This window comes from Prionailurus bengalensis, chromosome B1 (genome assembly GCF_016509475.1).
Source record: "Prionailurus bengalensis isolate Pbe53 chromosome B1, Fcat_Pben_1.1_paternal_pri, whole genome shotgun sequence".
Lineage (NCBI taxonomy): Eukaryota > Metazoa > Chordata > Mammalia > Carnivora > Felidae > Prionailurus > Prionailurus bengalensis.
In genome coordinates, this window is record NC_057344.1 from 69215964 (window position 1) to 69242047 (window position 26084).

Genomic DNA, 26084 nt, shown 5'->3' on the forward strand with positions numbered 1-26084 from the left:
ATACCCTCTCAGCTCTTTCCAGTGGGGTAAAACCAGTGTAATTCTTACCTAATGTTGTTATTTCCAATCTATCTGTATAATTTAGTATCCCACCCCATTCTTCTATTTTTTATTTGCACTGGCAGGTTAACCATATTTGCATCTCCTCCCTGGGTCACATGTGCAATACTAATAATAACAAAATCAATGACCACAAAGTGAGAAGTGAAATGAGACCAAATTAACATCAGCAAAATACAAAAAAGCCACGTACTCTATTGGAATCAATTGTACAAATAAAAAGTGAACTCTTTCATTCAAGAGAGTGCATTTAAAGGAAATGTTTTTTTTTTTTTTAAGTACTTACTTTTGCTGTGAAGTAATCAACACAGAAACTTCCTCTCTAAATATGAATGGCAGGTGTGTAAGATAAAAGGCAAACATGAGAAGCGCTCTAGACCAGGGATTAGTAAACTATAGCCTGTGGACCAAATCTAGTTTGATACCTGGTTTTGTACTATGTTCCATGGTTGGAAAAAATTAAAAGAATATTTTGTGACACATGAGATTATTAGAATTCTAATCCCAGGATCTATAAATAAAGTTTTATTGGAATGTAGGCACACAATAGTTTACTTATTGCCCATGGCTGCTTTTGCGCCGCAGTGGCAGGGTTGAGAAGTTTACTTCTCTTGAAAAGTTGAAATGTTTACTCTTTTTTTTTTTTTATGGAAAACTTTGCAAACCTCTGCTCTCTCTCAAAGGATTTAAATAGAAGTTAACAACTGCTCTCTCTCCCTCACATTTTAGGAAAATGAGTTCTGGGGCACCTGGGTGACTCAGTCAGTTAAGGGTCCAATTCTTGATTTCAGCTCAGGTCACGATCCCATGGTTGTGGGATCGAGCCCCGTGTCAGGGTCTGCACTGGGTGCAGAGCCTGCTTAGGATACTCTCTCTCTCCCTCACCCTCTGCCCCTCCCCAGCTGTCTCTCTCTTAAAAAAAATAAAATAATAAAATAATAATTTTAAATTTAAAAAAAAGAAGAATAGTTTTGATGGAGCCTATGGCTTGCCTCCATTTCTTTGTATCATTTCAGTGTAAAGCTATATCTTCAAGTATGAGAGCATAAACACTGAAACAGATTATAATTTATCACATGACCAAGAACCAAAGGAGGGTAAACTGTAAATGATTGACGGTGTCTTAAAAGTTGATTGCAAAGCAGTGAATAGTTACATTACATAAATGTGTGTGTTGTATGAGTGGATTTCTTTTCTTTCTTTTCTTTTTTTTTTTTTTTTTCCTCTGAGGGACATTTCCCTGTATGCTTTGTAGCAGATAACGCAGAGGTCAGTATACCCTCTTCCTTTCTAGAAAGACTCCATTTTGTTTGGGTGTCTATAGTCGCCTCCCATGACTCAGGGTTAAACCCTGACTCATCTAAGCTAGTCACTGAAATCTCAATCCTCTTGCCAGTGCTTGGTTTTGAGAAGAGATGAATGACTCAATCCTGGCCAATGAAATGAGAAAGCAATTCATCTGGGGTTTTCTAGGAAAGGCTTCTCCACTGATGAAACACATACCCCCCCTCATGGGCATTATGGTATCTGCATATGATACCTGGAACTGATAGCCTCGCTGGAACCTCAAGGGGAGCTTGCCTGAAGGCAACCTGGTACACTGAGGATGCAGAACGCACACATGGAAAGAACCTGCATTTCTGAAGACATCACAGAACTACTGGATTAAGCAACCATAGAATCCTCATATCACAGAAGACCTTATTATATGACATAATAATTTTCCTTCTTATTTAATCCATTTGCCAAGGACTTCCTGTTATTTACAGTACCCTAATGAGTTTTTATTAGTACTACATATGTAAATATTTTAAATATTCTTCTTCAGACGGACATCGAGAGCCTGTTTCCACGAACGGTAAAAGTTCCTTATAATACAGTTGACTATTTTATGCATGTGTATACTACAAAAGTTCCCAAGATAAAAACCAAAACAGGGACACCTCGGTGGCTCAGTTGGTTAAATGTCCGACTCTTGATTTCAGCTCAGGTCATGATCTCAAGATTCATGAGGTTGAGTCCCACAATGGGCTCTATGCTGACACCATGGAGCCTGCTTGGGATTCTCTCCCTCTCTCTGTCTCTCTCCTTCCCTGCTCGATTGCACACAATCTCTCGAAATAAATAAAACAAAACAACGAAACCTATTTATTATTATCTACTTATATTGTGGAGAATCACCTGGCTGCAAAGTTTTGTCAGAATGAGTCTATCAGTTCTATTTTCCAAGTAAAAGTCCACAGATGTTTGAAAAACTTTCGATCCTGCCATCTTTCTGCAGTCACTGGGAAGAATGTGGAATTTTATAAGTTTGGATTATAACAGCAACTTTAATGGTAAAGTAGTCATCCTTCCAATAAAAATTACACCGTGTTTGCATTGTGTATTGCACTGCCCAGAATGCTGTGGAAGTTACAAAGCGAACAAAAGGCAGTTCAGGTCTTTAAAAGGAACTAACACGGGCTGGCTTGACAAGCAGAGAAACAAGACACAATTCATGAAAAAAGTAGGAAACCTAAGCAGGCACATGAAACGTAGATCAAACTGCATTTTAAAGTTTCAGTGAATAACAGTGTCTGTCATGAGAGCAGACAATGTTTCCTGGAGGAGATGAGCATGGTCTTCTTTAGATTGTATGGTGTCAGTGCATTTGGAGCTACAATAATAGAATATCGTAGCCTTGGGTGACTTATTAACAACAGAAATTTCTGTCTCCCAGCTCTGGAGGCTGGGAAGTCCAAGATCAAGGCACCTGGTGAGAGTAGATTGAGTGTCTGGTGAGCGCCCACTTCCTGGTCCATAGATGGCCGTGTTTTTTGCTGTAACCTCAAAGGGCAGAAGGGGCGAGAGAGCTCTCTGGGGTCTCTTATGAGGTACCAAATCCACTCATGAGAGCTCCACCCTCATGACCTAATCACCTCCCATAGGCCCAACTTCCTATGGGAAGGAAACTCATCGCATTGGGTCTTGGGAGATAACATGAATTTGGAGGGGTACACAGTCATTCAGTCTACGGCATATGAAAAACCAGAAAAACAGAGGTCATGTCTTATTAATCTTTCTTTACTCTGACCCAGCTCCGGGCACTCAGTAGAGTGCCATCAATATTAGTTCAACCATTGGTTGAACTGTGCATTAAGTATCCGGTGAAATCTCTAATTTGTCATAACCCTAAATTCCAATTTATAATTTTATATGTAATTATCATATAAGTTTCCTTACTGACATAATAATCCCATGGATTTATTGGAGGCAGTTTGAGTTTATTGGAGGCTGTCCTTAATGTTTTCAGATTATCTGCAGGAGGTTTATTGTTTGAGTGAAGAACAAATGTATGTAGCAAGGATGTTTCTGTCTGATGTTTATTTGGCTCTTTCAGAAATCTGACAAACTTGATCTTTTCAGTCCATTTAATGGTTAGACCCAATGCATAATTGCACCAATGGGATTGAGATAAAGCACTTAAAATTTTTCCAGTCCATGGATCCATTCTTGGTAATTGTTGGAACTGGAGAGTCCTATTCACATTAACAGTGGCACAAAGTGATTTCTAGCATTGTCTCCTGTCTCTTTGCCCCTACATGCATATGTCAGATGTGTCCAGAAGAGTTCATTTCATAGTTTCACAGTCCCACTGTCTCCTCTGACCTCTGCCTTGCCTTGAGTCTCCAATAAGCCCAGCTTTTCTGCATAGCGCATCTGTAATGGCAAATTTATGCCCATATTGTCAACAGTTTCCAAACATACTTATTAAAACACTCATTTCCATGAACCACTTGATTCCTTTCAATTTATTTCCCTAGAATGCTTCATCTTGGTCACTGGAAGTGGAGAATTGGCCTCATGAGGCAATATTATAGAATGAAGTCATATTACTATGAGCTCTCATCCTTCTCTCTGCCTCTAACTACTAAAAATAAATGTTGTGAAAAGCCATTCTTACTCTGACCTTACTCTTAAGTGTCATATCATAAAATCCAAAATAGGAGGATTTGAGGCAGTTCTAGAAAGTAAGTTGCTCTTTAGATACTTAAAGAAGTGCTTGCTTCACCTTTAATATGAGTTTATATGCCTCCTGTCTTTTGATGGAATTTTTTTAAGGTTCATTTATTTATTTTAAGTAATCTCTACACCCCACATGGGGCTTGAACTCATGACCCATAGATCAAGAGTCACACACTTTTCTCACTGAGCCAACCAGACACCCCTTACGATGGAATTTTTAAATTCATTTATTTGACAAACCATTCACTTCAGCATTCAACACGTATTTCTTGAGGACCAACTATGTTTGAGGACTGTGCTGGCAATTAAGACTTTACAGACATAATACATATATACAATGGAACATAATTCAGCTATGAGAAAGAAGGCCATCTTGCCATTTGCAACAATATGGATGGAACTTGAGGACATCGTGCTAAGTGAAATAAGTCAGACAGAGAAAGACAAATACTATATGATATCACTTATGTGGAATCCAAAAAGGTCAGACTTGTGAAAACATAAAGTAAAATGGTGCTTACCAGGGCCTGGAGGTTGGGGGTGGGGCAGAGAGATGTTTAAAGGTACAAATTTCCAAAGAGTAGTAATTAAGTCCTAGAGATAAAATGCACAGCATAGTAAATATAGACAATGATACTCTATTATTTTATCAAACTTTCCAATTGACTAAATATTAATTATTCCAACCATTAAAAATAAATTTTGTGGGCACCTGGTTGGCTTAATTGGTTAAATGACTGACTCTTGATTCGGCTCAGGTCATGATCTCACGGTTCATGAGTTCGAGCCCTACATCAGGCTCTGTGCTGATAGTGTAGAGACTGCTTGAGATTCTCTCTCTCCTCTCTCTCTCTGCCCCTCCCTGCTTGCTCTCTCTCTCTCTCAAAAATAAATAAACATTTGAAAAAGAAATTTTAATTATGTGACAGGATAGACATGCTAATTATCACTATAATGGCAATCATATTACAATACATATATCAAATCAACATGTTGTACACTTTAAATTTACACAACGTTATATATGAAATATATTTCAATTAAAGAACCTTTTGGAAAAGGGTTTATAGACATAACCTTTACCCTCTAGGAGCTTAAAAATAGAGAAAATTAGGGGCGCCTTGGTGGCTCAGTTGGGTAAGCATCTGACTTTGGCTCAGGTCATTATCTCACAGTTTGTGGGTTCAAGCCCCATGTCAGGCTCTCTGCTGACAGCTCAGAGCCTGGAACCTGCTTCAGATTCTGTGTCTTCCTCTGTCTCTGCCCCTCACCTGCTCATACTCTGTCTCTCTCTGTCTTAAAAGTAAATAAACATTAAAAAAATTTTTTAAATAGAGAAGATCCAATAAATATGATATAAAAAGGAAGGTGAAATTAAAAGAAACTACTGTAAAAGTAGCATGTGAGTGTCTAATTTTGACTTGGGGGGATTAGGGGTGTTTTCTAGAAAAGCATCACTTATAATATGCCTTGAAAGATGAATTTTGATAAGGAAAAAAGTGAAGGCATGTAAGAATAAGTAGCTAAGGTCAGATTATGAAGACACTAATCAGCAATCCTAAGAAAGCTGGATGGAAAAAAGTATAAGCACCACAGAAAACCACTTCATGTGTTGTTTAGGAGAGGAGGTATTTATTTTAGTTGAGTTTTGGTTCACTTTAAGCAGCTGTGTGGAGGATGGATTGGAAAGGATAGAAACTAGAGCTAAGACTAGTTAGGACGTTATAGTGATAAGCCAAATGAAAGATAATGAATGAGTGTTTACTTGTATTGCTGGCCTCTCAAAGGAAATGCAAGGCCCATGAAGGCAGGGGGTTTGCTTTGCTCACTTGCATATGGATCAATAAATACTTGCTTAATAAGTGAAAGAATAAATGAATGGATGAGTTGATTAATTAAAGGAAACACTGTAAATGCAGGAGAGAGGTCAGAAAGAGACATTTGCCTCAGAGATGGAATTTTCTCTTTTTCTACTGACACATGCTATAGCTGGTCCTTTTCAAGCGTTGGCTTAAACAGATGAAGTTTATTGGAAAACCTCACAGATTCGCCTATCTGTGCTATTTCCAGCCTTTGTGGCAATCTGCTTCCTTAGTGTCCACCATCTTCCCACCATCTAGAGCAGAGGTCAGCCAACCTTGGCTCCTGGATCAAATTTGTCCTGCCACCTGTTTTTGTAGGGCTGGTGAACAAAGAATGGCTTTTAGATTTTCAAGTAGGAAAAAGCAAAAGAAGAAGAATATTCTGTTACATGTGAGAATTACATGAGCTTACAATTTCAATGTTCATAAATAAAGTTTTATTGGAACACAGCCATGCTTGTTTGTTTACAAATTGTCTACTGATGCTTTTGCCCTACAGTGGGACAGCTGGGTAGTTAGTGACCGTATTCCCCACAAAGCCAAAACTATTTACTCTCTTGGTCTTTATAAGAAAAGTTTGCCAACCCCTGATCTAGATGAGCTCTCAGGAAAGGAACTGGAACTTAATCACAATAAGGAATAAATCATTTATCAGTGAAAGCTCCTAAAATATGTTTTAAAGGAATGTAATAAGAGAAAACATCAAATAAAAACAAAAGACAATAATAATATTAGCTATATACTATATGCCACATTCTCAGATAAGCAATTCTTTAAATAAAATTGATTCTCTCCTCTCCATCCAACATGGCTACAATATAGGAGGGCATCAATATTCTCATTTTATAGAGGAGAGGCCTAAAACTCAGAGGCTGAATAACTTTCCCTGGGTCAAAAGGCCAGCCTTAAAAAGACACGAATAGACATTTCTCCAAAGAAGACATCCAGATGGCCAACTGACACATGAAAAAATGCTCAACGTCACTCATCATCAGGGAAATGCAAATCAAAACCACAATGAGAAACCACCTCACACCTGTCAGAATGGCTAACATTAACAACTCAGACAACAACAGATGTTGACGAGGATACGGAGAAAGAGGATCTCTTTTGCATTGCTGGTGGGAATGCAAGCTGGTGCAGCCACTCTGGAAAACAGTATGGAGGTTCCTCAAAAAATTAAAAATAGAACTACCCTATGACCCAGCAATTGTACCACTAGGTATTTATCCAAGGGATACAGGTATGCTGTTTCGAAGGGGCACATGCACCCCAATGTTTACAGCAGCACTATCAACAATAGCCAAAGTATGGAAAGAGCCCAAATATCCATCGATGGATGAATGGATAAAGAAGATGTGGTATATATATACAATGGAGTATTACTCAGCAATCAAAAAGAATGAAATCTTGCCATTTGCAACTACGTGGATGGAACTAGAGGGTATTATGCTAAGCAAAATTTGCCAGCCAGAGAAAGACAAATATCATAATGACTTCACTCATATGAGGACTTTAAGACACAGACCAGATGAACACAACGGAAGGCAAGCAAAAAGAATATAAAAACAGGGAGGGGGACAAAACAGAAGAGACTCTTAAATATGAGGACAAACAGAGGGTTACTGGAGGGGGTGTGGGAGGGGGGATGGGCTAAATGGGTAAGGGGCACTAAGGAATCTACTCCTGAGATCATTGTTGCATTATATGCTAACTAACTTGGATGTAAATTTAAAAAAAAGAAAAAAAAAAAGGCCAGTTTCAGACAAAGCCAGGATTTGAACCTACAGTAGTTTAGCTTCAAAACCATATCCTTAACTGTAACTTTAGAATTTCAGTACAAATAAGCAAGTACTGTTGGGCACATGTAGAGGGGAGAGGGAAAGGGCATACAGTTTTTCCAGGGCAGGACGAATAAGAAACGTGGAGCCCCGAAGCCTGGTACAGGTTTTAATGGAAGTACATCTCCCATCACAATGTGGCTCTCACGGGGGAGGAAGAGTTAGGACTGACTGACAGAAGTTGGGCAGCTCTGTGTAAGCGCTATAGCTGCTAGTTGTCCCACTAGACAAGTCTTCAGACGCAAAAGAGAACTTTAAAGAAGGTGGGCAGGTGAGAGACTTACTAACCCAGGAGCTGCCGTCACTATTGGCAAATGAGCACTGGAGTTTGGGGAAGAGGATGAAAGATGGAGGAAAGCTTCCATATGATGAAAAAAAACTAGAAACATCCTAAGAAATGTAGCAACGATAGCTGAACAGAGATGATAATTGTTAAAGGAAAACTAAAGAGACAATGGGTTGCATGTGAGTTGCAAGTGTTACTCTTAAGCAGGGAATCAGAACCAGCATAGAGGCTAGGCCCTGGAGGAAGAGGTTTGGAAAAACAAAAGTGTGTCATTTAAAGCCAAACACCTGTGGAACTGTCTCATTAAGGAAAGCACATTTCTGCGTGTTGCTGTTTAGGTAGTGATATGTGGATCTTTTGCTTTCTGGTAAGGTAAACATCGGGATGGCTAGAGGGGATCTGCTGGAAATGGGGGCCTAGCTTGGCCTCTGGCATCCAGCTGCCTCGGCCTCATAAGGCAGATACCTGAGTCAGTTAGGTGGCCAGGGCAGGGTCTTCCCAGGACTCTCCTGTGCTGTGAATATTGCATCATGCTATTTCTAAAGCACGAAAGAGGAAACAGGAGTTGAGAAAAGTCCAGTGACTTGACTAAAGCCGCAGAGAACCCTGATTGGAGCTCCCTGCCCCTCCCCCCCCACCCCCACATAAACATATTCTTGGTTTGTAGAGTATGTGCACCTTCCATGACACTATCTAAAACCGAGTGCTTTTGATTCAGCTCTCAAGTAACGGCTCTTTTTAAAAATTAATCGCAGGGACAGCTTAGTTCAGCGTCCAACTCTTGATTCTCACTCAGGCCGTGATGTCACAGTTTGTGAGATCAAGCCCCACCTTGGGCTCTGCACTGACAGAGACCCATGCTTAAATAAGTTTGGGAAACACTGGGTCACCTAAGTGTAAACAGGTTTAGTTACCGTAGGACTTCTCAGAACTTTTAATAAGCCTTCATGTGCTGTGGGCAACTAAAAGGCAAAAGTAGCAAGCGGTGTTCCCCAAAGTCTTTGACTATAAAGCACCCCCACCCCACACACATATATTTTCATCGTGCACTCAAGGAAGTGGCATTTGATGACACATTTGGGAAAACGGTGGCCTTAGTGTGCATAGAAGCTTCAGCAAGACTAACCCCCATTCTTCTGTATTTCATCCTGTTCAGAGGAGCCTGCTGCACAAATTCCTTCTGACAGGAGTTTTGTAGGTAAGACCACAACACCTGTCACATTGAGAAAGAAAATGGTTTTCTATGCTCTGGCCATTCTATTCTTTACCAAAATAGTTATACCTGAGTGAAAACCTGACATGAATAAAAGTGAAGCCACCATGTATCTGTCAAGGGAAATTAGCCACAGTGAGTACTCAGCGCACCATGGGGAGTGATGTTGATTAGGAGGCTGTGAAAACATCTGCCAAAATCATGCATCTGATGAGCAGTTTCACGTTTCCCACTACCTTGGAAAGTTTAGACGACTTCTCTAAGCACAGACTTGTTAGCACATTGACCATTCCTTCCGAGTACCTGGTCAAAGCCCCGGCCCACCCATAAACTCTGCAAACACTGAGCCCCCTGACCCAAGAGCCAAATGAGAGGAGTCACAGGGCCAAGAGGGGCCCAGTTGACATCACAACCACAACATAGCTTCTGCCTCCAACGTCTTTGGTCGACTTCTGGCAACAGGAATGGAGTTTTTTGTTTGTGTCCCTAATTTGTCCATATGATCCTGCAGCAATGTGGGTTCTGGGACTTCTGAAACTCCTCCTGGCCAGCCCCTTACTTTCTACTTTAAATCAGTACCATTCTTCCCATAGATCTTTGCTCCCCTTTATGTTTCACATCCTCAACTTTCAATACCAGGTTCATTTAAGTGATCCTTTCCAGACCTTCTCATATTTTGGTGTATTTTACCCACTTCCACAATTCATGGATTTCTTTTTGTTCACTGTCTTATATTTAAAATACCAATATTTAGGGGCACCCGGGTGGCTCATCCAGTTAAGTGGCTGACTTCGGCTCAGGTCATGATCTTGCCGGTTCGTGGGTGTGAGCCTCACGTCGAGCTTTTTGCTGCTAGCCTGGAGCCTGCTTCAGATTCTGTGTCTCCCTCTCTCTCTGTCCTGCCCCTGCTCACACTCTGTCTCTCTCAAAAATAAACATTTTAAAAATAAAATAATATACCAATATTTGTTAAGTGTCTCTGCCTTTGGTCATCGTCCGTTATAAGCTGCTCTTCTCATCTGAGAGTCTTCTCTACTTTCCAGTTGCTTCTGATACATTTGGGAAATTTCCTAATTCTCATTTCAAGATTTTATCTGTTTAGATCAGACACCCCAATGTCTGAAGGCCTACATCCCGCAAGTGTGGCACAAGTGATATGTCTGGATTGGGGGCATCTAGGTGGTACAGTTGGTTAAGTGTCCAGCTTCGGCTCCGGTTATGATCTTGTGGTTCGTGAGTTTAAGCCCCACATGGGGCTCTGTGCTGACAGCTCAGAGCCTGGAGGCTGCTTTGGATTCTGTGTCTCCCTCCTTCTTTCCCCCTCCCCTGCTCATGCTCTGTCTCTATCTCTTTCTTTCTCTCTCTCTTAAAAAATGAATAAAAATTAAAAAAAAATAAAAAAATAAAGATACATCTGGATTAAATTAGTTCTAAAAAAAAGCAGTGGATGGGGGGTAAATAAGAACCCAACTGTGAGACAGCCTGTCTGGCAATGAAGAGCTTGTTAGTTGTGACTCTAGAAAAGTAATCAATCTTTCTTTGCTTCATTCCCCCCACCTTTGCTAAAAATTGGAGAAAACACTACTACCTATCTCATTTGGTTATTATAAGGATTAATGGATTAATGTATCTAAAAGGCTTGTAATAGCACCCAGAACCTAATAAGTATCATATAATCATTAGTATTATTATGTTCACCATTTAAAATGACAAATGCATTTTAGAATAAAGTATAGAGTTTTTAAAAAAAGTCTTTCTGTCTTTTTAAGGCCCAGATTATATAAAGGATCATCTACCAAAAATTCATCAGCACACTTCCTATATAGGAGAAAAGCGCCCAGCATTAGAAAAGACTGGAGATCTCAGATATTTATGGAGGCCTGCCTCAAACAGATGCTTACCGGCAAAATATAAATATGAGTATGTTGGTGAAATTGGTTGGGGAATACCAGAGTATGATTTTATCAACCAAACAAGGCTTTGGACTGGCTTTCACATCAAGGTATTGCTCTTAAATATGCTCTTCATAGCATGTTGTTTCTGATTTGAATCCTTTCTGAGGATCCTTCCATAGAAAATGTCATGTTCTGAATAGACACTTCTCTAAAGAAGACATCTGGATGGCCAACAGGCACATGAAAAGATGTTCAGCGTTGCTCCTTATCAGGGAAATACAAATCAAAACCACACTCAGGTATCACCTCACGCCAGTCAGAGTGGCCAAAATGAACAAATCAGGAGACTATAGATGCTGGAGAGGATGTGGAGAAACGGGAACCCTCTTGCACTGTTGGTGGGAATGCAAATTGGTGCAGCCACTCTGGAAAGCAGTGTGGAGGTTCCTTAGAAAATTAAAAATAGACCTACCCTATGACCCAGCAATAGCACTGCTAGGAATTTATCCAAGGGATACAGGAGTACTGATGCATAGGGCCACTTGTACCCCAATGTTCATAGCAGCACTCTCAACAATAGCCAAATTATGGAAAGAGCCTAAATGTCCATCAACTGATGAATGGATAAAGAAATTGTGGTTTATATACACAATGGAATATTACGTGGCAATGAGAAAAAATGAAATATGGCCTTTTGTAGCAACGTGGATGGAACTGGAGAGTGTGATGCTAAGTGAAATAAGCCATACAGAGAAAGACAGATACCATATGGTTTCACTCTTATGTGGATCCTGAGAAACTTAACAGGAACCCATGGGGGAGGGGAAGGAAAAAAAAAAGAAAAAAAGAGGTTAGAGTGGGAGAGAGCCAAAGCATAAGAGAATGTTAAAAACTGAGAACAAACTGAGGGTTGATGGGGGGGTGGGAGGGAGGAGAGGGTGGGTGATGGGTATTGAGGAGGGCACCTTTTGGGATGAGCACTGGGTGTTGTATGGAAACCAATTTGACAATAAACTTCATATATTGAAAAAAAAAAAAAAGAAAAAATGTCATGTTCTTGATTTGTCATTGAGAAATAATGGGATTTGAGTTTTTCAGGAAAATAAATGTGTGAATAAATGGACTTGCTATCATTCTCTTTTAGTTCCTTTAATACATGAGAGGAAAGGCGTGAAGAAAAGGAAGCTGTGCATAATCCAAAAGCATTTGTGTTTGGCTTTGGAATGCATTCAGATTCACACTTCTGCCGCGACATTCACACGTACTTCTCCCATCCTAGCACTGCATTATGAGTGGGTGGTATTAAAAGAAGCCTGTGCTGGACATCATCCACAAGCCTAGAGAGTCCCAGATCTTTAAAAGGCACTGTGTTGATAATGACCTTGTATCAAATAAGCCAGGGTAATTAGCCAAAGGGTGCTTAGAAATCTTGTCTTATTTCCATTTGGTGTTGTGTATATAGGCACGAGCCCATACAGTCTCCTCTGAAACAAGAGAGAACCCAGGTGACTTTAGAAGAAAAATCTGAGAATTCAGACTTTTTCCCCAGGCAGGCCTTTGCATTATCTGGAGACTGAACATGTATCAGTCATGAAATAACTGGAATTTCTCAAATGCTTAAGGCAATATGGTACAGCATTACATTGTACCGGCTAACAAAAGAAAAACCTTTTTCTGTCCCAACATACGGCAGTACAGGAAAGTGGTTGGGAGCTCAGTCTTTGAAGTCAGATGGACCCTGGATTCAAATCCTGACTCTGACTTAGGTTTAGCTCTGTGACCCTGAGCTAGCGAGTTCACCTTTATGTCTCTGCTCCCTTCTCTTCCACATGGCAGTGGGTGGAGTGAGTGCCCGCGTCGTAAGATCACCTGATCCTAATGTAGTTCTGCTGCTTACTAGCTGTGAGTGCCCTTGGGCAAGTTCCTTAACCTCTGTTCTTCTAGGTCTTCGTTATGCATCTTAGTATTTACCTTACTGGGCTGTTGTAAACGTTAAGCAAGTTAATATTTTCAAAGTGCTGGGAACAGTGCCTTGCACGTATCAAGTACTCTATGTATTTAATAGTATTTTTGTTTTGTTGTGAGGATTACATAATGAGAACACAAGAATACACCATGATGCCTGGCAAGTGGTTGACAGACAAACGTCAGCTCTCAGTACTGTGGTTGTTGCATTTAATGTTACTCAGTGTCATTTAAACAGAACAAATGCTCAGTTCTTAAACTGTGTCCTATTCGCTTAAGCAAGAAAGATGAAGACCAGACATTTGATTAAATATCAAAACTGGCCACCAGGGAGAAGAGCAAGCAAGGTAGCTTGTTGGAATGAAGTCCATAACTTTGGTTGCCTTTTTGCCTCTCTTTCAGTGACACCTTGCTCTCGTATACAGCCCTCAATCTGTCTGCCCGTCTTGAGTGTGTAGATAGCTTCCCTTCCTTCTTTATCTTTAAATTAAGAACACATTTGTCTATTCAAATGAAGCGTATTCATGTATTCCTTGGACTTTGAAGCAAGCTGTGAATCCAAAAGAGATGTCAGCCACGAGCTAGTCTTCCAGGAAGGTATTTATTCTGTTTCTTTCATTCATACTTCACACACAGCTTTAAATCACTGCTCTGTTTGGTTAGCACTGTCTTCTTAACCCCTGTGAGATTGAGGCTGAACCATACATTGATTTTCTCCAACTTGTGACACACTCAGAAGCTGGTCTTCTTTGGCATAAGCCATAAGAGCTGCTGCTTATCATTGGTGCACTTTCTTGGCTCTGGCTTGTTGGCGGGAATTGTTTTCAAAGGTTTACCTGTCTTATAACAATCTTGAACATATATTAGAGGATTCGTCGGACACAGAACTTCATAATGAAAACAAGATTCACTGAGGATGACTACAGTTGGCCCTTGAACAATGAAGGGGTTAGGAGTTCCGACCACCTCCCATACTGTTGAAAATCTGTGTACACTTTTTGATTCCCCAAAACTTAACTACTAACAGCCTCCTGTTGACCTGAAGCCTTAAGGATAATATAAAATAATTGATGATGATGATGACATTTGGAATATTTATTATATACTATATTCTAAAACTAAAAAAAGGTGTTATTAAGAAAATCATAGGGAAGGGAAAATACATTTATAGAACTGTAATGTATTTATCCAAAAAAATTCCACATAAGTGGACTTGTGCTGTTCAAACCCATGTTGTCCAAGGGTCAACTGTACATATTAGCAAATAACCATAACTTATAATAATAATTAGCAAATAACCATAATTTATGCAATTTACCCAGCAGTTAAGGCCTAGACTTTGTCATCAAGGCTGCTAATGCTCCCCTCCACACCCAGGCATGGCTGCCTCTCGACATTCAAGGCAGATGGCTATATTCGTTTTTGAGTCTAGCCTCAGACTTAGATTCCTCATCAACCCAATGCTTCAGGCAGCTACCTCTGGTCAATATGACTTGGTGTGAATTGACATGTCAGCTGTTACAAACACATACACTCCATTCATAAAAATGAGCTCCTAATTACAAACAGTATATGAGAGTCCCTGCCACTAACTCACCTTCCTCCTCACCAGGTGGTTGTAATTCCTTAGTTTGATGTAATTTAGGGCAACATCTCAAGGCACCTCCTGTTCTTTCTCTGGTTCCTTGTCTTCAATGGACCCCTTCTACATCGCTCCACCATCCTTGTCCATAATAACCCCAATCAAGATGGCACTTTATTTCAGTCCATCTTCAGAGACTCCTCAGTGTCTCTCACTGCAATTGATCAGAATTTTGGTTTGAAACACAAACCTTCACCTAGTGGGTGTTTATAGCCTGAACAGCTGCTCTTCCTAATCCACTGCTCCAGGTTTAGAGAAGACTGGCAGCTAAGGAAACTCAGGCACCTCCACTAGACTCTTGGCAAAATGCCTGGGGCAGCTGCTTCCTACCTGGCAATGGTCTCTCCTATTTGGGGCACTAGGAGGGTTCTATAGATCATCTGGATTTGGGTAGAAAGATAATAACTTCCAGGCTGAGTGACACCTGAAAAATTTCTCCACATCACAGAGGTCAGTAAAAATCACAATATTGGGTTTCTCTTCTGGATCTTTTTTATGTTTAGGTATTTCCTCCTCACTTTTATATGCGATGCAATGTCATCATAATGCATGTGTATATAAACCAGCAAAGATCATTGCTTTCGCTATTATCTTAGATGGAAGAGCAGTACATTCTTCTTTTTAAAAAAAATGGATTTAGCCTCTGCCAAAATGTATGTGTCATTTCTGCAAGAATATGTGAAGATCATTGATTGAAACAATTCTTTTGGTTTCAAACCCCGTGCTAAACTGAAGGGCATTTCTAACTCCTTCTTAGCTGGGCACGTCTCCTCTCTCCTGGTCTTTCTTTAACCCAAACCTCAATAGTATCAGCTGGCTTTCTGATGGCCATTTTCTTCTCCCACCCTGACCTCATAACCAAAGGATTTAAGTCATTTGGTTTTTCTCACAGAAATAATGTTATACCGGACTTGACGACTAACTCTTCAAGAGTGTGATTCCCAAAGACAATATTAAACCAATTAATCATAACATATATTACAACCAATATATCATGGAGCATAACAACTTGAAAGTCTATAGGAAGTAATAAAGAGAACTAGAAAAGCCCATCAATATATTTATATGTGATACAGTATAATATAATAAAAAGTATAATCTTCAAGACTTTGAGACTTCTGCCTCATTTTTAACTGCCACAAATTCCAGTGTTATGAAATAGAAGTCTTCTCTGTGACAGTTTTAGGGATATTTGAACAGACTTTTGATGAGACATTGTGTTTCTTGCTGGCTGCGAATAGACCAATCCAAGATTGGTGGCTTCATTAGACATTTTCTCTTTGTGAATTTATTTAGAGAAAGTAAATGTGGGAAGAGCTGGAGTATTTGCTGTGTGAGGAGGCTTCTGTAATTACTTGCATTTTACAGTTGAAAACTGAGGTACTGACAGGTGAGTTTCCTTGTCCGTGGCTGCACAGCTAGGAATTGGTAGAGCTGGGATTTCAACCCAGGCTATGAATTCAAGGACTTACTTAGCAGGAGTACTGTATTCCACCTGAGGTGAAATGACAGAAAATGGAGTCAGAACCTTCGACTTGAAGCCAGCATGTGAAGGGCACATCTGTGTTGTCGCTGTTCTGTAAGACAGGGTCTGGGTGGTGGCAATCCCAACTGCCTTCTCTTATAGAGTGTGAATTCTTTCTTCATGGTTCTCTCAATTTTCTCCCAGCTTTCCATTCTGCTCCATATGCACCCCACAGACTTCATTTACAATATTAAAATGAATTATGAGTAGATATCACCCACCTATTTGATATAATGAGAAATAGCTTGATATTTTTGAGTTTTTTTTTTAATTTTGAATTTCTATTTAATAAGCACTTTGTAGTGCTTCAAAACATATCATCAAATACAATCTTCAGCATTGTGGGAAAAAAAAGAGAAGAGAATGAGGTCCTAGTGAACCTTCCCTTCCTTTCTTGTGCTAGCCCAACCCCATGCATTCTTCCAAAGTGTCCACCTTCATGAAACAGTATGCTAGAAAATATTCAAAATCACCTGGGAAAAAGAATTGCCGGTGTGGAGGTGATCACTATGTAGACCACCAATTACATCTTTCAGGATGTCTGAGGGTTTTTCACATCAAATTTCTTATTTACCTCTGGGTTTATTTAGATAAATCCGAACAGTCTCATTAGAATTCCTAGGATCTCACACTCCTAATCTCCAGATGTTATTATCAATACAGAAGATTTTTAAAAAGATAATAAAGCTCCCTTTATTAACCAAGTTATAAAGGGAAAACAGGAAATAGCTTTTCTAAAATTAGGCACCTCTTTGGATTGCTGCTCCAGATGGGCGTGTGTGTTTAGCTCTCACTTTATACTTCCTAGAGTTATTTGCATCCTAACAGTTTGTGGTTTAATATAAAAATAATTACATTAACACCTTTCGTCCTTAGGTGCTGTATAAAGTCATGCATTTTCTGATACCACAGAAAGCCTTCTGTGAGGGAGCGCCACATGCTGACCATCTGTGAGGGAGGAGGAACATTGACGAGGGAGGCCAAATAACCCTCCCTTTTCTTGAAAATAATGTATTAACACCATTAACCTCCTTATACATTATACATAGATGTTATATTTTCCCCATTTTACAAAACTTGGCTTTATAGGATGCCTCAGATAAACTGAAGGAACTAGTTTCCTTATAACATCTTACTTGTAGCTGAACTTCTGGAAAATAAATTTTATGTTGAATGTTCCCTTTCTCTAACAGACCATGAAAACAATAAGGGAGGCATGTATCACTGCTTTGCATTCTGTATTGTGTTCAAAGCAGTTCCATGAGGAATAACATTTATGGGATGGAAAGCATCTGTGTTGGTAGCTAGGGACACTGCCACTTTATATCTTACTGGACACCCCAACCCTGCTGACCTGGTGCCCCAACCAGGCACAGGGCTTTCTCTCTCCTGTTGAGGTGACTTTATAGATACCACTGGTGAACCGGGAAATAAATACATCTTAATTTTCACATCTTTTGTTAAGATGTGGAAATGTGAAAAAAGAAAGAAAAAGAACTTTGTAATTTAGTGCCTAGGGGATGATCTTATTCCTTAATTAAAGAAGGCTTAAAATATCCCATGGTGGTTACTAACTTTGTAGGGCCTGACATAACATCTCTAGTATGTGTCTAGTGGTAAACATATTTTTTTTTTTTAAATCACACTACCTAAAGTTAGCAATTAAGCAAAGACCATTGGTTTTCAACAAATATCATTTGATGATGATAAAGAAATACAAAGCTAAGAAAAGACTATATAAATGAGAATGGGTTCTAGTAAACCTGTGGTTTAACTCGAAGGCCCGCCTCCTTTAACTATATCGTCAACGAATTGAGATTTGGGCGCCATCTAATCTCCCCAGCACAAGTGGCTAAAATACCAGGACATCTGTTTTCTAAATCTGGCACTTATCCTGGCTTTTGAAGATCTTTGGGAGAAATTCTAGTCTAATCTAACTATTATCAATTTAGGATTATAGCTCCCCCTGCCATTCAGGTACAACATTCCCAGAGTACCTCGGTGGTATTGACAAAAATGCATAGAATGCATAGCAAACAAGACTAGCAATCTGGAGTAATCTCTTCTTTTTCCAAGACTGAACCTAGGATATCAAGAAATCTTAGCTGAGCAAACTGACAACGATTCATTAACTATAAGGGGATCCCTCTTATGTGGTCCCATCTCTGTCTTTGGGCACCAAGAAAATGGCACCGAAAGTAAGTGCTGTTAGGAATTCACGTGAGCCCCCTTAGTTGTGGGAGAACTCACAGGAAAGTTTTCTCTGTGTTGTTGAAGTTTTAGCGTGGCTCTTGTCAGCAACAGGACTGCACAATCCGGCCACAATTCCAAATGGCTTTAAGCAACTTGAGGTCTGAGATGGGTTTTACTGAACTTTGTACTGACAACAGCAACACCACTTCTACTGCTTAGGATGGTGAAGATGATTATCCGGAAGTGATGGGGGATGGGTGCTGAGATGGCTTCACGTCTGCAGTGTCTTTGTCGAGAGACTAAGTTGCAGAAGGGAAGAAATGACGTTTTAAGTGTGCATTAGATTGAGAATTATTCTACTCCTGGCTTATTCAATAGTCATTTGAAAACTATTTGCCATCTTTGTTTGTTTTTTTTTTTTTTTTGTACTGAAACTGAGTTATACTGTTACTGTTCATACGGCCTGAGCTGCCAAGTCTGGTGCAATTCTGTGTTGTAAAGCTAATTGGACAATTAACTTGGGAGAAGCACACTTCTTAGCCTTTGAATTAACAGCAGTGCCAACACATTAGAAAACTCCAAGGGTGAGAACTGTTGCAAAACAGGCACTTGATTATATATCAGAAACCGTGCACTAAGCACAAAGAGAGACTTGGGAAACTCTCATGTAGCTTTTCTGTAGTGCGAATAGTTGAATCCGCTCAGATTTCAGACCGTGGTAGGAATCATCAACCCACTCTGGATAAAGGGCTGATAGCAGAATGGCTACTCATCACAAATCCTAACAACTTCCAACAGAACAAGTTCTAGTTTTGTTTTAAAAGAACATCTTTGAGTACCTTGAATATAGAATGAATAAGGAGAATGTTTATAGCCCTGGAGAAGTATGGGGGGAAAAAACAGATATTTGTTTTCTGAGAATAAATGGGGCAACTAGCATTCATAATGCTTTTCAGGACAAATCTATGTTTGTGGCCTTAATGAAAAATGGAATGTAACTTACAAGCAAAATAGCCAGTTGAAGGACTTTTCATCTTCCACTTTTTCTCTCTTTGCATGCTATGCTGCCTATTTTTTATAATGTCTTGGTTTATCCATCTATAAAATGGGAATTGTATTAGTTTTCTTTCTTTTTTAAAAATTTTGTTTTTTAATAGTCTCAGGAGTAGAATTTAGTAATTCATCACTTACACATAACACTGAGTGCTCGTCCCAACAAGTGTCCTCAACGCCCATCACCCATTTAGCCCATCCCCCCCAACACCTCCCAGCAACCCTCAGTTCATCTCTAGATTTAAGAGTCTCTTATGGTTTGCCTCCCTTTCTGTTTTTATCTTATTTTTCCTTCCCTTCCCTTATGTTCATCTGTTGAGTTTCTTCAATTCCACCTATGAGTGAAATCATATGATCTTTATCTTTCTCTGACTTGTATTAGCTCTCTATTGGGCATAGATTTAGCAGCTTAAAACAGCACTCACTTATTTGTTCATAGTTCTGTAGGTCAGAAGTCCCAGAAGGCATGGCTGGGTTCTCTGCTTGGGTCTCAGGAGGCTGAAATCAAGGTATCTTCCATGGCTGTGATCTCATCTGAGGCTGGGGGTCTCTTCCAAGTTCATGTGGTTGTGGCAGATTTCAGTTCCTTGTGGCTGTAGGATTGAGGTCCCACTTCTTTGCTGGCTATTAGCCACGGGCTGTTCTCAGCATCTAGAAGCTGCCCACATTCCTTATCATGTGGCCCCCTCCATCTTTAAAACCACCACAGAGAATTTCCCTCATATCAAATCCCTCTCATGTTTCAAATCCCCTTTTCCAGAAAGAGCCCAGACCCTTTTAAGGGCTGACCTGATTAAGTGAGGCCCACTGAGGATAATCTCCCTTTCTTCAAGTCAACTGATTTAGGGTCTTAATTACAGCTGTGAAATCCCTTCACAGCAGTAGTTATATTAGTACTTGGTGGAATATCTGAGAGAAGGTGTATACACCAAGAGATGAGAATAGTGGGGGGTCATCTTAGAATTCTGCCTAACACAGGGATTGATGATGATGATGATGATGATGATGACGATGATTATACCTTAGAGTATTATTAAATGGATTCAATATGTGTGTACAGCTCTTCTCATAATATCTAGGATAATGTTTCAATAAAGGGGATCCAGTATCACTAATGTTTATATATACTATATTTTCTTGCCTACACGGATTTTTGAATTATATTATTATAAGCACATTAAAACCATGATGGAATATCTTGCTCATTATTTGGGTACTCCACAGAAAACAGAGATGCTGGGGCCATAGTCAATAAACTCACAAAACCCAATGCTTAATCTATTTGCTGGAAGTTGATGTTTTAATTCAAATTATTTAAAAACATTGCAGTTAAAAAAAAGAGATACTAGGATATAATTTATGTTGGAACTCAAGCCCATGTATAATGTAGCATAAAATGAATTACAGGTCTCTGTATTGTTCATTTTTTGCATTTTAATAAAAAAAAATGCATCACAGAATCCATGCCTTAAACACTGACATTTTCCAGAAAGAATTGTTTTGTTTCTACTCATGCTCTGAATATAAAATGAATACTTCAAATGCTCCATTCATACAAAGGCCTTTATGCCCCCTTTCTCCCTTCAATAGTTTCTGTCTAGAATAGGCAACATTATGCAATTTAGTGATCCAGCTATAACAATAAGAATGCTTCTCACTGGCTGTTGGAAGAAAGACACCTAAGGGGTTAACAGTAATATTTTGCAAATTGAGGCAAGTGAAAAAAAATACATTAGCATAAGAAAGGGTAGCCTTAGGGAATTTTCCACTCAAATGTTTGGTACTAAGAGCTCTATGTTACCAAGGAGGAAGATAGAGAAGAGAAACCCTAGTGTCTATGCATTCTTGAAATGCATTGCCATTGTATTCATTATACTGGTAAGAAAGACCTCATAGTTACAGAGATGGAAAATAGTTCTTTATAGTAATAAATAAGTAAGTAAGTAAACAAATGAATGAATGAATGAATGAATAAATAAATAAATAAATAAAATTGGATATATTAAGAAAAGCATGTTGACTCAAGTATAGCAAAAAAACCAAGAGGATTCCTCAGTGATCAGTCCCAAAAAGATTTCTTAAGTATGTCAGGACTAGACTAGAGGTGGTTTGAGATTAAAAGTGAATGTATTAAGCAGTGATTCTAATTGCTAACTAGAATGGGCCCCAAATGTCTGCAATTAACTAACTCAAATTTAAGTTTTTAATTCATTTCAGAAATTGTATCTAATTCACAGTACCTGAATGTAGTTAGCAGGTATTTCCCTTTTATTAATGTCTTATTTAATACAGCTTATTTAAAGATTGCTTGATAGGTAATACCGACTTTTGAGTTATGATTATTTTTGCTGGATAAAAACATTCAAATTAACTAATTTCCTTAAGATAGAGACTATACTGGGGTGCCTGGGTGGCTCAGTTGGTTAAGTGTCTGACTCTTGATTTCAGCTCAGGTCATGATCTCATAGTTTGTGAGATTGAGCCCCGAGACAGTCTTTCAGCTGGCAGTGTGGAGCTTGCTTGAGATTCTCTCTCCCTCTCTCTCTACACCTCCCCCACTCATTCTCATTTTTAAATAAACATTAAAAAAAAAAAGACTTCAGCAAATGGTGCTGGGAAAACTGGACAGTGACATGCAGAAAAATGAACCTGGACCACTTTCTTACACCATACACAAAAATAAACTCAAAATGGATGAAAGACCTCAATGTAAGACAGGAAGCCATCAAAATCCTTGAAGAGAAAGCAGGCAAAAACCTCTTTGACCTCGGCCACAGCAACTTTTTACTCAACACGTCTCTGGAGGCAAGGGAAACAAAAGCAAAAATGAACCATAGGGACCTCACCAAAATAAAAATCTTCTGCACAGCAAAGGAAACAATCAGCAAAACTAAAAGGCAACTAACAGAATGGGAGAAGATATTTGCAAATGACATATCAGATAAAGGGTTCATAACCAAAATCTATAGGGGATTTACTAAACTCGAGACCCAAAAAAACAAATAAGCCAGTGAAGAAATGGGCAAAAGACACGAATAGACACTTCTCCAAAGAAGACATCCAGATGGCTAACAGACACATGAAAAAATGCTCAACATCACTCATCATCAGGGAAATATAAATCAAAACCACAATGAGATACCACCTTGCACCTGTCAGAATGGCTAACATTAACAACTCAGGCAACAACAGATGTTGGCAAGGATGCAGAGAAACGATCTCTCTTGCATTGTTGGTGGGAATGCAAGCTGGTGCAGCCACTCTGGAAAACAGTATGGAGGTTCCTCAAAGAACAAAAATAGAACTACCCTACGACCCAGCAATTGCACTACTAGGCATTTATCCATGAGATACAGGTGTGCTGTTTCAAAGGGACACATGCACCCCCATGTTTATAGCAGCACTATCAACAATAGCCAAAGTATGGACAGAGCCCAAATGTCCATCGATGGATGAATGGATAAAGAAAACGTGGTATATATATACAATGGAGTATTACTCGGCAATCACAAAGAAAGAAATCTTGCCATTTGCAACTACGTGGATGGAACTGGAGGGTATTATGTTAAGCGAAATTAGTCAGAGAAAGACAAAAATCCTATGACTTCACTCATATGAGGACTTTAAGAGACAAAACAGATGAACATAAGGGAAGGGAAACAAAAAGAATATAAAAACAGGGAAGGGGACAAAACAGAAGAGACTCATAAATATGGAGAACAAACAGAGGGTTACTGGAGGGGTTGTGGGAGGGGGGATGGGCTAAATGGGTAAGGGGCGCTAAGGAATCTACTCCTGATATCATTGTTGTACTACATGCTAACTAATTTGGATGTAAATTTTAAAAAATAAAAAGTAAAATTAGAAAAAAATAATAATAGCTGAAGTATGGAAAAAGCCCAAATATCCATTGATGGATGAATGGATAAAGAAGATGTGGTGTGTATATATATATATATATATATATATATATATATATGGTGTACAAACACACACACACACACACACACACACACACACACACACACACACAATGGAGTATTACTTGGCAATCAAAAAGAATGAAATCTTGCCATTTGCAACTACATGGATGGAACTGGAGGGTATTATGCTAAGTGAAATTAGTCAGAGAAAGACAAATATATAACTTCACTCATATGAGACTTTAAGAGACAAAACAGATGAACATAAGGGAAGGGAAACAAAAAGAATATAAAAACAGGGAGGGGGACAAAACAGAAGAGACTCTTAAATATGGAGAACAAACAGAGGGTTACTGGAGGGGTTGTGGGAGGGGGGATGGGCTAAATGGGTAAGGGGCATTAAGGAATCTACTCCTGAAATCACTGTTGCACCATGTGCTAACTAACTTGGATATAAATTATAAAAAATAAATTATAGAAAAAAAAAAAAAACCTCAAGAGATGTGTTCAACAGAAGTAAAAAAAAAAAAAAAAGAGAGAGAGAGAGACTGTACTAATCAGTTGTTACCTGTTTCTATGGAGATGCTGAATTAGTTTTTGAATCAGTCTTTCATGAATTCACCTGTAAAACCAAAAAAAACCCCATCTTTTTGATTCTGCATTTCACTAGATTTAACACCACTGTCCAAATAAATTGTGATGGATTTCATCAATAAATTAAGATGAGAAGCATCAGTTTATTTTAGGTGAATATTTTATGACATTATATGTACACTAATAGCTATAAGAGAAAAGGGTGGCAAAAGAATCTGTTGCTTCTCTCTTTCTTCCTTTCTTTCTCCCTCCCTCCCTTCCTTCCTTTCTTTTAATTTTGAGTAAGCTCCACACCCAGTGTGGGGCTCAAACTTAAAACCCTGAGATCAAGAGTCACATGCTCTACCAACTGAGCCAGCCAGGTGCCCCTATTGCCTGTTTCTAATAAAAGTCTGTCTAGATTAAGATGATGCAATTTTTGATTACTAAAAATGAGAACAAAGATCAAAGAAGATTGTCCAATTCCTGGAAATTTTGTCAAGATGCTGATAATAAAGTTATTTATAAGTTAATTGATAAGGTCAATTTTTAGGGCATCACATGTCAGGAATCAACTGAGAAACAAAGTTATATCATGATCTTACCACTGTATACAGATTGCCACTTTTCATATTTTCTATGGAGTAATGGGATGACCTTGCATTTAAATCTTGTTTTTCTTGAGGCACCTGGCTGGCTCAGTTGGTTAAGTCCCGACTTTGGCTCAGGTTCGTGAGTTCGAGCCCCGTGTCTGGCTCTGTGCTGACAGCTCAGAGCCTGGAGCCTGCTTCAGATTCTGTGTCTCCCTTTCTCTCTGCCCCTCCCCACCTTGTACTCTGTCTTTCTCTCTCAAAAATAAACAAATATTTTTAAAAATCTTTAAACCTTGTTTTTCTTGTCCCTTCCTTTGTTTATATATTTTATACATGAATATTAAAGAGCTAGAAGGGACCAACATTTCATCTTCATCCCTGAGAAGATGACTTAAATAAATAGATCTGCTTTGTCAACACAAATAACTCTGAAGGACTTGATCAGGAATGTCCTAAAGTAAGCTTGAAGGAAAAAAAAGAAAAGGGGAAGAAAAGAAAAAGGACTAAGTAATTCCTCTGATGTTGGAATTATAATTTTGCTACTTTTTGAGATGTTATGAATGTAGCCTCCCATATCAACGTAAGTGAAAAATGCATTCCAAAACTGAAGTGAAATACTTTTTATAATCCATATCATGGTTTCCCAACCCTAGTATGGAAAACTCAGCAATGATTATAAACCAAAACTCTTTTCAATAAAAATTTGTCACCTCTGTTCCCCATGCTTATTCATAAGATGTGCCATCCAGGGGCGCCTGGGTGGCGCAGTCGGTTAAGCGTCCGACTTCAGCCAGGTCATGATCTCGCGGTCCGTCAGTTCGAGCCCCGCGTCAGGCTCTGGGCTGATGGCTCGGAGCCTGGAGCCTGTTTCCGATTCTGATTCTGTGTCTCCCTCTCTCTCTGCCCCTCCCCCGTTCATGCTCTGTCTCTCTCTGTCCCAAAAATAAATAAAAAACGTTGAAAAAAAATTAAAAAAAAAAAAAAAAAAAGATGTGCCATCCATTGGTTAGTTACTGGGGTAAAGTAGCCCATATAGAGAGGTCATTTATTCAGTGATAACAGATCATTTCAATGTTCATGAGAGAGTGTGGGGATTATTGGATTATTTTTTTATGTGGGAACTGGTTCTAAGATACAAATATTTTATCAACATTCTAACTTACGCCTTCTGAAAGGAGTTTTCAGATCTGCACTTTACCACAGGCTGTATATAACCCAGCTCTTTCCTACATTATTGCCAACACACTTGCTAATTCTGTGAAGAGAAGGTGAAGTGAAAAGAGCTAGACTGTTTGAGTCTGAAAAGTGGTTTAAAATACCTGCGTATTTAGAGAGAGAATCATAAAAACAGAAAGGAGCTTAGAGACTATGGACTATACTCTTCCTGCTGCTAATATCTGTCGTTTTACAGACGGGGAAAGTAAGCACACAGGATCATATTTATTTTACTTCTTG

At 39.1% G+C, this 26084-nt stretch overlaps 1 protein-coding gene across 1 annotated transcript in view; it reads left to right on the plus strand.

Moving 5' to 3' along the window:
• CB1H4orf45 (chromosome B1 C4orf45 homolog) overlaps window positions 1-26084 on the plus strand; it is a 100116-nt gene that overhangs the window by 28837 nt on the left and 45195 nt on the right. The window contains exon 2 of the mRNA XM_043566519.1: window positions 11037-11269. Within this exon, the coding sequence (XP_043422454.1) occupies window positions 11037-11269 (233 nt within the window). The remainder of the gene's footprint in view (window positions 1-11036; window positions 11270-26084) is intronic.